Here is a 16,872-nt window from a genome sequence, read left to right as displayed (position 1 = left end):
TTAGAGGGCTGTAATTAGAGACCATACAATAACAAACCAACAAACTGGACGATAATCTGAAAGGAACATGCAAGATAAAAGATTATCAATAAACATGTCAATTCACAAATGTCAGTACAAACCTGTCAGATTTAGTTCTGCGATGTTGGACCCCAGACCCCAAGGTTCCGTTATTAGAACAACACTGGTGACTAGGGGTCGAACCAACGTTCAAACTGCACACCGATCCAGAGGGGGACGCTCCACTTAAACTGGGTGGTAGTGGAGGTAACGGTCTCTTGGTGTGGTCGTGATCCCGGTTAGGCTTCTTCAGGGTTAGGGAAAATGTCCGTTTGAAGTCCAGTCCGGAGCCTGAAGATTTCCGATCGAGCGATTGAGATTTCCGATCCCGCTCCGGGATGTTGAGGGAGTCAACGGAGTTGCGGTCCGGATCAACGGCGCACTTGTTAACGAATACAGAGGACCGTCTCATGATGACCGGGCGATGACAATGTGACTACAGCGAGTTTGTGTAAGGGTGACTACTGACTACAAGAGAACGTGTGACTACAGCTAAAAGACTACTCAACTGGGTGTACACATCGGGAAACAGTACGGTCTCGTAAGCGCTAGCGTTCCATCACACAGCAATTATTTAAAACACACGTGCTACTGTTTGTGACGTCACCACCTATCAGAACCGAGGATTCGGTCACGTTGTTGGCAGGGAGCCAATGAGGGCGCGAGATGGGTGGTTCACGTGACGGAGAGGTTTTCAACACGTTAAGAACGACAGTTGAATTAGTGGCATGATATATATACGCTTTTCTAGTGTCATACTGAGTCAGGAGATTTATCCCTAGAAAGTGTATCCCCATTATATCAACCATTCATTTATCACCAACTTTAACAGACATATCTGTTACTATTTTATCAGTGCCAGTTTTGCTCCTTTCTTGATTTGTGTCCTGGATGGCCCCCAAAAATGGTGCCCTACCGTTTAATATACGTGTTAAACAACGGAAGAAATATTTTTGGCATAAAATATGCGCCAAAAGCTGACAGACTGGCCGCACGCACTATATCCTTATAGCATGACTTTATTCCTGACTTAATGCTCAATACTTAGCAATTGAGAAACACTACAAGGATCAAATATGAGCTGCTATAAAGGGGCATATATATAAAATCTAAACAAAGACTCGAAGCCAAATAGTTATCAGACTAAATTTAAGCTAGCTGTACTCAGTCTAGTTGAACGAAGTGTGATGAGGCTGAAGAAGGTCGGAACTACAACAGCCATGTCCTTGGAACCTGACAAAATCTCAATTATTTAACAATTAGCCCTCTTTCCACCAGACCACACAGTCCACACTGCATGTTGCATTGACCATTCATTCCTCCTTTTAAACCCCGTGTCCGAACACTATGTTTATAATGTCGCGGCAATTTCGTTACAATAAGTTACATATTGTAACGAATAACATGTTTTTCAGAGCTAGTGGTCAAAGGTTCATTGATACGGGTGGTGAACTTTCAGGCTGTGATAGTCTGCGCCGTGCATTGCAGTGTGAAGTAGTGCTGCACTGTTGGAAATGATACTGATAGTTTAAAACGCGTACTCAAGTACTTAGACTGAAGTGAGTTATTCAACTGTGATGTAACGGACACTTGACAGTCAAGTGAATTCAGGGATTCTAGACAAATAGTCTCGGGCGGGAAATATTTCTGCCTATTATATATAATTATATCTGCCTATATATTTTTGCCTATTAGAATATATGTATCTGCCTATATATTTCTGCCTATATATTTCTGCCTATAATATGTTTCTGCCTATATGTTTCTGCATATATATTTCTGCGTATATATTTCTGCCTATATATTTCTGTCTATATATTCCCTGTATATATTTCATATATTCTATATAAACTCTGGACTCTGGTACACTAATCGTTTTCGTACATATATAAAGTGCACTAAATTAAAAGTAAATCTAAATGTAACTTGGTAGGATTCCTGGTGGGCACACAACTTCAATAATTGGCGATGTTAAGGGTAGTGGTGCAGTAGTGGGCCTGCAGCCAGCAACCTTGTCAACTGACGCTAATAATAAAACGGGCGTTGCCAGAACTTTGACAGTGTGCTGGAAATACAGTCGGGTGGCGAATATATATATAATATGTGCGTTAACTTTAAGTAGTATTTAACATTTTGCAATGGATCTAGCTTTGGGAGCAGAAAATGCTGTTAGAAATCTAGCGTTTTCATAAAAGGTACGTATACATATTACATATTACATACTAAATACGTATCTTTAGCTGATAATTCTGAAGAATTTCTTTACTGACGTTTTGAGTGATTAAAACATGGAAACAGCACAATTTCTTCACGAAATACACGGTCAAAAGGTCAAACATTTTATCTGGTTCTGCTTCAAAAAAACGAATTAAACAACTTACATATTTTATACAAGAGTTTAAATCAGACACATCGTGATTTGAGGGGATTGTTAACGTACCTTACTACTAGTAAGGTACGTTAACAATACTAGTTGCGATTCTTTTTCTAGAACAAAACTGGTTTGAACCGATGTGCACATTAAGACACATTTGTGTTATCACAACTGATATACTGTAACTTATTAATTAATTCAAGACAAGAAATCAACGAACAGTAAGTAGAAGTGTGGTAGCTTGAGATCTGAGAGATAGAGAGACAGATCGTTTTAATATCATTGAGTCCCCCTCCCATATATAATAGCTTGACTGAAGGTATAGCCGGTAGTTCGATCATGTCAGACGTCTAAATCGCATGAATCAGAAAAAATACGTGCAAATATGTTCGATGCATTATGTGTACGCAGCTTCAAGGCGATAAACGAGAATTAATTAAATTGTCAGTTAAAAATTGTTATCTAAATTACGATCATATGCAAATGCATTTCAATCAAATAAACTTGCCTGGGTGAAAGAAAGAAGCAGTGATATTTCGGCATAGGATCACGTTGAGACACACGTGTTCAAGATCGTCAAACAACGTTAGTAACCACCACGATTCTCAACAGTGTTCGAAGAAAACCACGTGACAAGCTAAACCTTCCCACGTGTCCCCAGAGAGGAGGTCACGAGTTCTCAGAGAGGAGGTTACGTGCTCTTAGATAGGAGGTCACGTGTTCTCAGAGAGGAGGTCACGAGACCAGAGAACCTCGCACCGTTACGTTCATGTAATTAATTAGCCCGACAAGTAAAAAGTCTCACAGCAGTGAAAGCAGGATTAATGAACGAATAGTGTGACATTGGGTTCTCAACCATGAAAATTTAGAAGTCCCTACATGCTGTTCTTTTTGGCTCCATGTGCTAGTTAGGGGTCTGAGGTATCCGAAAAATCATGTTTTGAGTACCCAAAGTGTTCTGGGTGCCAGGAATGAGGTTATTAAAGCGGCGAAAATGACCGATTTTGGACTGTTTATGAGCTTTTTTGCCCATTTTCATGAGATAAAGAATCAGGAAAGCTGCTCTAGATGATTGAAATGGTTGATACCAATGAGGATACACCCAACACACATAAATATTCGTGATATATGTGATTTTAATGAGAAAAATATAATCTCAGGGCCCATTTCATACCAAAATTTGCCAAAACCACTCGCACTTGTCAAAGCTTCCTCATTTTAGACACATTTAATGATTATTATGGTATCTAACTTATGGTGGATCTGATAGGAGTATGTCTTAGCTTCCTTTTAAGCCATCAATGAGCATGCTGGTGTGTATGAAAGTACTTTAATCCTCCCGTCCATTGATATAGTCTGGGCAGTGGGCCATGCGCGCGCGCGCGCGCGCGCGCGTTTACAAACATGAATTTTCTCCCTCAGTATCTATCTAAAGCTTTTAAAGACATGATTTGAATGCTATCCTACTCAGCACATGAGTGCTACAGGATGGTGAAAGAATTTCTATAAAAAATCATTAAATGTGGAAGATATGAGGTCATTATATGTGTGTGTGCGCGCGCGCGCGCGCGCGCGTTTACAAACTTGATATCCTCAGTCCTTCCACATATACTGAGATTTTGTTTCAAACTTAATTGACTCTGAACCGAAATTGCCAGAGGAAACAGATAGTGTAACTCAGAAAGACCACAAATGGATAGTTTGTGAGATATTGAGGTTATACTCCAAAAAAATTACAATGATGTCACACCAGAAAACCCCTATTTTTGGTATATTTAACCTCATATCTCAAACGCGCAGTACTGGATTGAGCTAAACTTGGTCAGGTTTTGTAGCCCTGACTATCCTCGATCATATGGAACAGGAATAAAACTGTTTAGATGTTATATCTTAATTGTATTAGGCACTTAGTTCTGAAAAGTGAAAATGTCATTAATACTGCTTTCACTGACTAGCTCTCCATCAGCTTGTCTGAATGATGATAAACAACCAATCAGGGACAAGATGTGAAGTCACGTGGTGTTGTCTCGACCAATGGGGTGGCTTGACGGCTGATTGCCTGGTAGTATTGTGAGGTATATCACAGATTGTTCAGAATGATCTCTAAGAAATTTGAAGGTCCCTCGCATGTCATGTCATGAGTATTACACATTACCGCTATGTCAAGCTGCAGATTGCCGGAGGAAGGTGCTTTTTGGGGCTTTGTCACAAGGTGGGTATTAAGAAGTTAAAAGTGTGTGTTGCAATGAACAGCAACAATTCTTCGTCATAATATTCTGTGCTATATCACAAAATGTAGCCCAGAGCATCTGGTCTATGTATGTGATTGTTGCCCCGAGCAGCTGGTCTATGTATGTGATTGTTGCCCAGAGCAGCTGGTCTATGGATGCGATATTACTATTTATTACGTTATAATACTAATAGCTACATAATGATTATATTGCTAATATTATAGGTGACTAGATGGATTCCAACGCAGCTAGATGTTCATTGTTCATTTATAGAAATTATGAAAGTATTTCTATTCAAATACACGGGAGAGATAATTAAGATTAATAAGAGAAAATTAAGTAAACGATAAGATAATAGGAATATAGGTAAATGTATGTAATGTATATATTAAATTAAATACCAGAAAAATAAAAGTAAAGTAAAAGTAAAGCAACGAACATCTTAACTAATAGCGCTAGTAGTAGTAGAATATTTGGTGTCGATTGGCGCGCGCACAACCAACGAAACGAATGCCAGATAGATAATAATACGGAGATATGACACAGTCCATCAAGATATAACAGGGAATGTCGTCCAACAATTAGTTAACTATTGGTGTTCGCTCCGGGCTTTACTAAACAAACGTCACAACAGTCAAAGTTCACCTTTTCACGGGAATTACAGTAACAAAACTTCATATTTTGACGCAAATAACAGCTAACGTTCGGGCTGTCACACAGCACAACTGACAGCCTAATTTATGGCGAGCTTTTTAGACGGGGGTTTCTGGTGGGCAAATATTGTTGGTGAACATTTTAAATTGGGAAAATTCGTAAGATAAAGCCACTCGTCACCTTTTGTTGTGAATTTATTTGATCTCCTGTTTAAACACAATGCAGGTACACGTGAAATGGCTGGTTTTTAGCCCGACATCTTGTGTAAGAAGCGGTTAGCTGTTAGTGATCAACTAAACTGCTGTACTAGTGATAACGTTAAAAACAAACAACTTGACTATTTTGGGTCTTTAGACAGTTCGTGATTAATAGAATCAAGCATGGCTTATTAATTAAAACATTCACTCAATCTAGTAATTAGTATCGACATCATCGCTGTATCTTGATCAATATAACCAATGCCAAGCATGAAATAATCTAAGGTCCCGAAGAATTCCTCAGAAAAATGTATCAATAAATACACCAGAGTTTAATATCCGGTCACGAGTACAAAGTTTCTGGTACGAATTATAAGCGGAATTAAACTGCACGAGAGTCAGAGGAGCAGAGAGGCGAGAGCAAACATTCAATACACACAACCAGGAAGGAGCAATGGTGCACTCTGTACTACTGTACTCATGTACTGTACTGGTACACTGGCCAGGATAACCCCGAACAAAACCACCACTTTATTCCAGAAAGTTGTAATTATAGTACCACGGAATGGTACGTGTGGAACTAAATTCCTGGACCGTCAGAATCCTGGAAACAGTCGACCTGCAGTAAACTAGAACGGAGTAAGGATTTTCATTGTACTACAATCTCGTAAGGGAAGAAAAGAATAAGAGTATACGAACGAAATGTAATCTGTATGACGTATAAAACGGTGTATAGATTAAATTTAAACGCGGACGAAGTAAACGCGCACGTGTAAAATAGAGAAGGTAATTTCACAGCGTGTTCCGCTGTGCTTTACAGTTCGCAATCTGCAACCAAGTTCAGCAGAAACGCAGGAGCACAGCGTGTTCCTCTGTGCTTTACAGGCCGCAATCTACAACCAAGTTTAGCAGAAACGCAGGAGCACAGCGTGTTCCTCTGTGCTTTACAGTTCGCAATCTACAACCAAGTTTAGCAGAAACGCAGGAAGTCTAGTTAAGTGAAGCTTGGTAGGGTAGTCAAATGGCGGTTGGTACCGCGTGAAACGTACCGTGGTCCGTGAAACGTACCGTGAACCGTGGCACATACATTAATATTCAGAATTTATTTACCGGGCCAACTAAACATCAGACCTAATTTTGACGGACCTAAAGTGGTAAGGGGATAAACTCTCACAGTAGTGAGGGTCTGACTGCCTGCTAAATCGTTGTTCAGTTTTGACAAAAACAATCCCGTTTCAATCGTTTCCTAGTCTCAACTCTTTTCGTAAAATTTACCCCTACGAGTGAGGTATAAAGCATCAACACAATAATATAAAACTACAGAAATTCTCAGTCCTGTACAACAGCTGGAATGTAAAAACCCGGAACCATTTGAATTCTTTGAATACCTCTACCTCTATCACACTCAGCGTCGGGTGATCTGATATTTCAAGGGAAATTCAAAAAGCATAACCAGAACTTCACATCGCAGAACACACTTGAGCACTACAACGAAACAAAGAAAGACAAGACCGGACAAAAGAACGTGCAGCCTGCACCAGATAAGAGAGGGACAGTGGGTAAGAGGTGACAGGTGACGGGTATCTTGCGGGGGTGATGAGAGCTCCATAATTGGGGGAAGGGGAGAATTATCTCGAGATATCATCACGATTTATAATGTGAAACCGCGGTACATGAAACTGGGCTAGAATGTTTAAGATATTTATATAGCGCACGAGATTCATTATGAAAATGTAAAAACGTGTTTTGAAAAGATGAAAGTGGACTTTTCAAGTCTCAGTATAATAAACGTGCAACGTGCGCACGGCAGCGCTAAATTTTAAAATTTTCAGCTGGTTTAAAATTTTAACTAAAATACTGACCTAGGCCCATTATACTGGTGGATAAATTAGCAATTCTGTTGATAAATTTAACAGCTGTTTCGAATCATAGCATTCGAGCAACAGGGAGATCAGTTTCTTTTCAAGTTTAAAATTTCACGAAAGCAAACAAAATAAATCCTCACATGCTGTCATCTGTTTCCTCCTCTTCCTTCTTCTCATTCTCTACTTCGTCAGGTTTACTCTCAGGAATAACCCCATACCGGTCGTCAGGTTGACAAGGTTGACGGAGCTCCTCCTTTCCCCAGGACTGTGCAGCACGACGATAGCAGACAAGGAGGCAATTTAGCGTACTGCAGTCCCCGCTGGACAGGTCCTGAAATAGGGGCTATTTATTGGTATAACTTTAGTAGTTGAACTTTAGTGCTGCTTAGAAAGACATATAAGACGGCTGTGGCAGGTGGCTAGTGGCGGCTATCACCAAAAAGTAACGAAAATTGGAATTTGGGCCGGCAGAAAAATTTTGATTCCAATGATCGGGTTTTTTGTAATTAATAGTAAGTTAGTAAACTCAGGTTATCTGCCTTCTGAATCTATTATTAGATACGATAATGTAGGACCAACTCCACTGACAAGCTCCGAAAAATACCCTCTTTTAGGGGATTGAGCTTTACGCTTTGAAGGTCATAGATTGTAGTTTGTACAAGTTCTCAAGTCTGTTTTGTAAATCAAAAATAGAAAAAGACGTGATATCCAATTATCATTCTTCAAGATCATTTGAAACAGCATCAAGAAAGAACATTGAACGTTGTTAAAGATTGCAAACCTGATTCATTATAAGAGGACGGCACACCTTCTTATACACTGTATTGTACTATAAATATCCAAAACAAGCAAACATATTGTACCCAATTAATCTGCAACTATCTCACAACGCACTGCAGATGAAGAGAGAACTGTTTCAATATACAGAGAGAGAGAGAGAGAGAGAGAGAAGGGAGTGAGGTCCCTCAAGATAGAAGTATTGAGGGGAAGTAAGTTTGCTTATAGAGTTAGAAACATTCCTGTACACTATAGGCTATAGACATTCCTGTACATTATAAGCAGCGTGCATATCGAAAGCAAAGCAGCTGTTGACAAACCTTTAAAATAAAACTTGATGACTTCTTTACACCATGCTCATCATATTATTATCTTATTGATGAGGGTCAAATAACGCTAATTTGATAACATACATACCATTTAACTTCTGCTAGCATAATGATGAGTCAAACGTTAACAGGACATGAGGGCACTTGGGAAAGATAGACAGCGCACACTTTACTTGCGTCCATTCTTCTTAAGCTATTACTCTATTAGAGTATTAGGTTTCGGACTTCGGCCAATATCGTCTGATCTCGTGTAACTAAGCTGGTTCCCTGAAAAGTCCGGAAATACGAAGGGTCATGAATGGTTCGTTAGGGTCATGAATGGTTCGTTAGTAGTGTTACAGATATGTAAAATAAGCATTTCATTAGCTTACAGGGGAAGAAAAGATTATTACAATCGCCGGATTATATTATCTTGTTATACAACTGAGCCATTTTATAATATCCAGTTAGCTTACAACACGAACTCGCGTGCAACATAACACGATATCATACAACCAGGTTCGCGCGTCTGACACGAAGTATGATTTTAACCACGAATAAAACACATGGCACTGCACTGATTCGACTGATTGGCAATTTAATTTGACATTTGTATCAATTCTACAAAGACACTTTCACCGGAGTGATTGCTCTCCGAAAACTACACGTGCAGATCCAACTGCACGTGGGCTACTATAAATACCCTAGCAACAAATTGTCTGCACAGATTCGCTTGTTCCTTTTACGTTACGTTATAATCTGCTCGATCATTTTATCCAGAAAGAAATTGAAGACTCGACTCCTCTGATCATCGCGATCTTCATACTGATGCTAGGAAGTGCTCTTCTGGGCCTGTTCATATATTATAGTGAAGGCCATGAGAGCGGACAGCCGTCTAGCTTGCAACAGGCTTCATCTAACGATCAACGAAATCCGAGAGTTTGACAACGTAAAAGAAACGAACGTTCAAAGAATTCGAAATGCTTATCAATCGGAAACTAAAGACAGTTTTCACCCAAAGAATAGCACACATAACATCACAGCAAGTAGTACAGACGGATACCGTTTTGGAAATAGGAAACAGGATGTTGCTCTCCAGGCAAACAGGATGTTGCTCTCCAGGCAGACTTGTGCCACAGTGGGGGGAGCAAGGTGGAAAACTACCTGCTCTTCGTGCCAGCCTCATAGCTCTGCTAAATCCTGTCGAATGACTGGGTTCAACAGAACTAGGGGCCCCACTGCCGCGGATCTGATCTGGCTGATGGTCCTGGAGTGCGGTCAACTCCATTTTTAGTTTAATTTAATCATGTCATAATTTTGATTGTAATCTTTGTTTTATAAGATTACTAGAAAGCCCGTGGTAACAGGGACGAAGCTAGTAGTATTCTTTGAAAGAAAGTTTAAATCGCATCAAAAAATATCCATCTCAACCGAAGATACAGCCGATTTAAATTTAGAACATTTTAAACACAACGTAATTACCACAAAACCGATCAAAATGACGTTAAAACAATCTTTGCACGTGCATGTGTGCATTAAAACACCGTTGCTATGGAACCTTTTGGTTGTTACCTAAATTCCTATTTTTCATCTAATTTGCACGTGGGCGGTCGTACGTACAGTGCATGTACAGTGTACAAAGGGAATTCTTTGAATTATAGTAGAGATTATTCTATGTAGTAAAAATTGATCCTTACGAATTATTCTAGCCTCAAATAGATATTGGATAAATCAAAATTTGAGTTTTCATTTCATAATTTTTTCACTTGATGTACAGGCCACCCACCGACAGTAAATCAAATTCCCTACTGCTATCTTACCAACGTTTCCAACTAACATTCATGTAGTAGAGTATAAAAGGATACAATAAAAGAATCAAAGTTTAAAATAAAATTAATGACAATCAAAACTGTACCAATGATAAAATAAACTAAATCTAAAATTGCACAATAGTACTTTCGGCTACTTTAGATCATATTACGCAAATGTTACAATTATGTATGACTAGAAAGCATAAATCATAGCCTTGTATCAGTATCACGTGATGACGCATTTCATTATATCCAGCTGTTTCCATTCCTAACTAGTAACCTCCATTCATACGTATTTCCTTTCAAATTTACAAAAGATAACTAAACTCAACCTCCTGATCAAATATTGAATATTGAAACCTGATCCGTCGTTTTATTATCACCAGTTGCAGTTGTAGTCACCTTATCACGCGGTATATGCTGTGGAAGTAGCATTTTCTTTTTTGTTGTATGAACTTCTCTGTCTTCCTTCATTTACGATCTACGCTCTGTGCTTTGTGTGATTTGACTTTGTTTAGTAACTTGTTTAGACTTGAGAGTTGAGATCATGAACTGTGTTTTATAGGAAGTTAAAAGCACAGTATTCCGTCTCGAAACATTAATTAAGTTTGAGTGGGTACTCTTCAATACTGTTTCAAATTTTTGCTTTAGGTACGTTCGTTCTTCTGTCACTTGAAATTTTACAAACATATCTGATACGGGTTTTCGAATGAGCGGCTTTATAAAGCCGCTCTTAAATACTCTTACATCGTTTTAACTGTGATAGTTTAATGCCGGCTGAAGGCCGGGTTACACTAGTAACTTAAGGACTTAGTAAGCTAGTAGTGTAATAAATTTATCCTAACATCTAGGAAGCATAACATAATTAGATTATAATATATCATAATATTATAACCTCATGAAACATAATCTATATTATACTGTGGACATAGCGATCTACACTCGGTATGTTGTGTGATTTGACTTTGTTGTGTAGACTTTTAGACTTGAGATGTGGAAATTTGACAGTTGAATCATTTATCATTTTAGCTATTTTCGTACCTCAACTAACGACCGCACGTATTTCGTTTCAACTTTTCAACCTTGTGTCAGGAATTTTCATATATTATCATAACATAAATTTAACATTGTCGAAGTTCCTAAACTTGAATAAAGGAATAAAGGTACAGAATTATTTCAGAGACCTCAAAATGGAGGAATATCTCAAGAACGGGAAAGATATCTACGATACGTATTGTACGTCAACAGAAACACGCCCGATCATGCTACCTAAAGCTCCACAACACACGTATATTGACGTATACCCAGATGAAGATGAGCCTGGTCCCAGTTTTAGAGATGATAAAAAACATCAGTTAGACTATGAGACCGAAGTTGTAGTTTATAGAGCACTGGAGGGGCTAGATGAAGATATAAACGTTCTACACAGTTTCGAATATACACACCGTCAATATCGTTTGTGCGATAAAAGTCATGTTATGAAAGGGTGTATGGCTTGCCGAAAAACACCTAACAATCGTGAGGGGGAGTGCGATTTTTTGATCATAGGAAAGAAACATGTTGTGATAATTGAAGTGAAGAATATGACAAGTTTTAGTGAAGCAAAACAGCAGAATCCTAAATTAGATGAACAACAGCATAAGTTAGGATTGCAGGGTTCCTACAAGAAATCAGACGTGCAGAGGAAAAGAATGGTGGAATTGATCAGAGGCATTGAGAAGAGCACAAATATCTCTCATTTTACTGCTTATCCTAACTTCGCGAAGGGATCCAGTGCAGAATTTACCTTGGAGTCTGATCAGCTATCATCGGTTATATTCAAAGAAGACATAGAGGATTTTGAGTCATGGTGGAAAAGCAACGTTACAGATTTTCACATCGAAGAATCTTTGAGCTCTGACTTTCAAGCTAAACATGATAAAGTCAGGAACATGCTGCTTGCAATTTGGTGCACGGATAATAAGGGCGACTGTCATAAATCTAAGTGCAGTTTAGGATGGTGTATACAGGATATTGATGATAAACTGCGCAGTGGAAGTTTTACGTTCAGAGAAAACAATCCAAATGTAAATCCAGCTCCAGATGTCATTAGGGAGTACGTAGGAGTGAACAACCTCACTAAGAAGCAGTTTGAAGCGTACAATTTAGAGGAACGCTCAGTTCTTATTAATGGCCCCGCAGGAACGGGTAAAAGTGTCATAATGATAGCTAAAGCAATACAGCGTGCTAAGTCTGATGCGAACAGAAAAATCTTATTTTTCGTTGCTGAGTACACAGCTGAGGAAGGGGCTAAAATTGCTTTTGCAAAAGCGAATGTACGCCACTGCACACTATCCTGGGGTGAAACTTGGGAGATGACCACGTTGCAGACAATTGATATAATATCCTTCAAATTAGCTGATAATCAAGTTATCATAGTTCATTGTCCACAATATAAGTGGTACGGTGGCGAGTTTCAGGTCTTGTCGAGTTCCGAAATCAACCAACGGTTTTCAGAAATACTAACTTCACATCTTGATTGTGATGTGTTTATAGACGATATGCAATCGATTCCACGTTATTATGAGGAAATTGAGGGAACAAATAACATTATGACAATGTTAGGTTCTTTGCTGGAGGTTAATCAGAGCAATGGTTATATCTGGATAGCTCATGACAAAGCACAGGGTAATATGTGTACAAGACAGCCTTCATCTATACGACTATCAAATTCCCCCTTTCATACTATTACTCTATCAAAGAATTTGAGAAACACACAATTACATGCAAAAATTTACGGCGATTCAATATTGGATGCGCACGCAACGTCCGCTCAAAGTTTGCACGCGCGAAAGGTGAGAATTTTGCTCATTCGTGATTTCCAACAAATTCTGCTTTGCCACGACAGTTTAATGTCATTATATATGAATTTAATGCCAACTTGAATGAGTATGAAGTGGCATATTCAGTCAGTGATCGACCGATATGCTTACCTAAACACAAGGAAATGTTTTTAAAAGAAAAATTTCGAAATCGTTGAAACTTCCTCCTTATTAATGAAGATATCAGTTTATATTTCGACTTTATAAAGTACCCTGGCATTATAATCAAAAATAGATGATATTTTACCAAAACCCATAATCATGGGTAGAGTGGACCGCTGCCAGTGTCTCTCTTTCCCAAACAAAAGGAAATGATATTAATTTGATTGACCGTTCTCAAATGCAAAATGATACCGAGAATGAAATCGGTCGCTCGCTTTTCCCATTCATTCACGGCTTACAAATTGTATAAATAAGTTCGATTGATTACATCAATCAGATGCTGTAAAAATCTCTTTGGGTTGCGTTCGGGTCGATACCTAGTATTTCGGGGTAAGGGACAAGGGTGGTAGTTATTACTTATTGAACAAGCTGAAGTTTATTGAATCTTCATTGCCGAGTACAGCTGCCTTTGGGTAGTTCTTCTTAATCTATTACAATTGTAAATGAATGGGAAAAGCGAGCGACCGATTTCATTCTCGGTATCATTTTGCATTTGAGAACGGTCAATCAAATTAATATCATTTCCTTTTGTTTGGGAAAGAGAGACACTGGCAGCGGTCCACTCTACCCATGATTATGGGTTTTGGTAAAATATCATCTCTTTTTGATTATAATGTCAGGGTACTTTATAAAGTCGAAATATAAACTGATATCTTCATTAATAAGGAGGAAGTTTCAACGATTTCGAAATTTTTCCTTTAAAAACATTTCCTTGTGTTTAGGGAAGCATATCGGTCGATCACTGACTGAATATGCCACTTAATACTCATTCAAGTTGGCATTAAATTCATATATAATGACATTAAACTGTCGTGGCAAAGCAGAATTTGTTGGAAATCACGAATGAGCAAAATTCTCACCTTTCGCACGTGCAAACTTTGAGCAGACGTTGCGTGCGCATCCAGTATTGAATCGCCGTAAATTTTTGCATGTAATTGTTTTATATATAGCTTGATAAGCATGCAAAGTTTCAAAGTATTTTAAGAAGAACTGTAATCACAACGGCACTCTAAAGTTGACAGAAAATGACGAAAACAGCAATTTTCAGTGATTTTAGCGATTTTCTATCAATTTGGGCGTGTCCCAACGTGTGCAACTTTTCGATTTTCAACTTTAAAACTAGCCTATGACACAATTTATACCTATAGGAAGCAGAACTGAGCTCTACAACCCAAGGCATGGCCCAACACCAGAGAATACTAAATCGCAAAATTGACGTTTTTATAAAATAATTCTTCAAAAAAGCACAAACTTCAATGACGAATATCTTTATGAAGGAGCAAGCTAGAAAAACTTTCCGGTAGATTTTCAGAATGCTTGAACAATTATCTAAGGTGAAAATTTCCTCAGATTTTGAATAAAATTACTCCTTAATGGTTTAAAATTAATTTTAAAAGTTATTACTTTGTCAAAAATCAAGTTTTAAAAATGGTTAACTTGATGACGTCATCAAGGGGTGTTTATGACGTCATATAATTTTTTTATACAATGTAAACTAAAGTATAAACAATTATTTGCAAGACCTGTGGTCGGAAATGGCTGTATCTTTTATACTTTTGAATCTATGGACAATTAAATACAGGCTACTATTGACTGGCAAAGCGTCTATCCCTGAATATATATATGTATATATGTATATAATATGTATCACGACAATCTATCGTAAAACAGGGGTTCTAGAAAACCCACTTCCCGATGCTCCTGAAACCTGAAACTTTTTTTGCAGTCGATTTGGTCAACGTCTAGACGCCCTGAAAAATTTCAGATCTCTAACTCAATTTTAACATGGTTTTTAAGGCACCTGAATATGGCGATTTTGGGTTTTTTACCGAATTTCGTATAACAGTGCTGGCGAGTATTTTTTGCAAATTTCTTAAAAATCTCAACATAACTATTTTTTATTCCTGTCATCTTTGACATCAAATTAGAATGTTTTGAACTAAAAATAAATCTGTTGAACGACTTCCGATGAGTCTTAATGCCTGGAAAACTCCTGCCGGAGGCGGCGGCGGCCTTCGGCCGCCGCCTCCGGCCGGATCAGTGCACGCTTCGCGTGCACAAAAGAGGCTTGTAACGTGTACCAAACGGGGTATAATAGTAAAGGGGGTATAATAGTAAATGGGGAACATAGTATACCCACAATAAATGCAACGGTCGTGCTTGCCAGCACTGTGATTTGACCAAAACCCATAATCATGGGTAGAGTGGACCGCTGCCAGTGTCTCTCTTTCCCAAACAAAAGGAAATGATATTAATTTGATTGACCGTTCTCAAATGCAAAATGATACCGAGAATGAAATCGGTCGCTCGCTTTTCCCATTCATTCACGGCTTTCGAATTGTAATAAGTTTCGATTGATTACATCAATCAGATGCTGTAAAAATCTCTTTGGGTTGCGTTCGGGTCGATACCTAGTATTTCGGGGTAAGGGTGGTAGTTACTACTACTGAAGTTTATTGAATCTTTATTGCCGAGTACAGCTGCTTTTGGGTAGTTTTTCTTAGTCTATTACAATTGTAAATGAATGGGAAAAGCGAGCGACCGATTTCATTCTCGGTATCATTTTGCATTTGAGAACGGTCAATCAAATTAATATCATTTCCTTTTGTTTGGGAAAGAGAGACACTGGCAGCGGTCCACTCTACCCATGATTATGGGTTTTGGTAAAATATCATCTCTTTTTGATTATAATGTCAGGGTACTTTATAAAGTCGAAATATAAACTGATATCTTCATTAATAAGGAGGAAGTTTCAACGATTTCGAAATTTTTCCTTTAAAAACATTTCCTTGTGTTTAGGTAAGCATATCGGTCGATCACTGACTGAATATGCCACTTCATACTCATTCAAGTTGGCATTAAATTCATATATAATGACATTAAACTGTCGTGGCAAAGCAGAATTTGTTGGAAATCACGAATGAGCAAAATTCTCACCTTTCGCGCGTGCAAACTTTGAGCGGACGTTGCGTGCGCATCCAATATTGAATCGCCGTAAATTTTTGCATGTAATTGTTTTATATATAGTTTGATAAGCATGCAAAGTTTCAAAGTATTTCAAGAAGAATTGTAATCACAACGGCACTCTAAAGTTGACAGAAAATGACGAAAACAGCAATTTTCAGTGATTTTAGCGATTTTCTATCAATTTGGGCGTGTCCCCACGTGTGCAACTTTTCGATTTTTAACTTTAAAACTAGCCTAATGCACAATTTATACCTATAGGAAGCAGAACTGAGCTCCACAACTCAAGGCATGGCCCAACACCAGAGAATACTAAATCGCAAAATTGACGTTTTTATAAAAAAATTCTTCAAAAAAGCACAAACTTCAATGACGAATATCTTTATGAAGGAGCAAGCTAGAAAAACTTTCCGGTAGATTTTCAGAATGCTTAAACAATTATCTAAGGTAAAAATTTCCTCAGATTTTGAATACAATTACTTTTTAATGGTGTAAAATCATTTTTAAAAGTTATTACTTTGTCAAAAATCAAGTTTTAAAAACGGTTAACTTGATGACGTCATCAAAGGGTGTTCATGACGTCAAATAATTTGTTTATACAATGTAAA

General features: G+C 38.2%; 1 protein-coding gene across 4 annotated transcripts in view; it reads right to left on the bottom strand.

Moving 5' to 3' along the window:
- LOC134822657 (dual specificity tyrosine-phosphorylation-regulated kinase 4-like) overlaps positions 1-8,756 on the bottom strand; it is a 35,836-nt gene extending 27,080 nt beyond the window's left edge. Inside the window, exons 1-2 of one of the 4 annotated variants that reach the window (XM_063833842.1) lie at positions 8,576-8,756; positions 7,522-7,712 (exon numbers count right to left, since the gene is read on the bottom strand). In XM_063833842.1, the coding sequence (XP_063689912.1) occupies positions 7,522-7,712; positions 8,576-8,578 (194 nt within the window). In that variant the 5' untranslated portion in view covers positions 8,579-8,756. Of the gene's footprint in view, positions 1-122; positions 594-7,521; positions 7,713-8,162; positions 8,307-8,575 lie in introns of those variants that run through there. The other 3 variants (XM_063833841.1, XM_063833839.1, XM_063833840.1) reach the window with 3 other exon arrangements.
- Between the last annotated feature and the right edge of the window lie 8,116 nt (positions 8,757-16,872).

Source organism: Bolinopsis microptera, chromosome 11 (assembly GCF_026151205.1).
Source record: "Bolinopsis microptera isolate Bmic1 chromosome 11, MBARI_Bmic_1.0, whole genome shotgun sequence".
Classification (NCBI taxonomy): Eukaryota; Metazoa; Ctenophora; class Tentaculata; order Lobata; family Bolinopsidae; genus Bolinopsis; species Bolinopsis microptera.
Note: the sequence above shows the minus strand (reverse complement) of the source record. Positions and strands in the feature narration are given on the sequence as shown.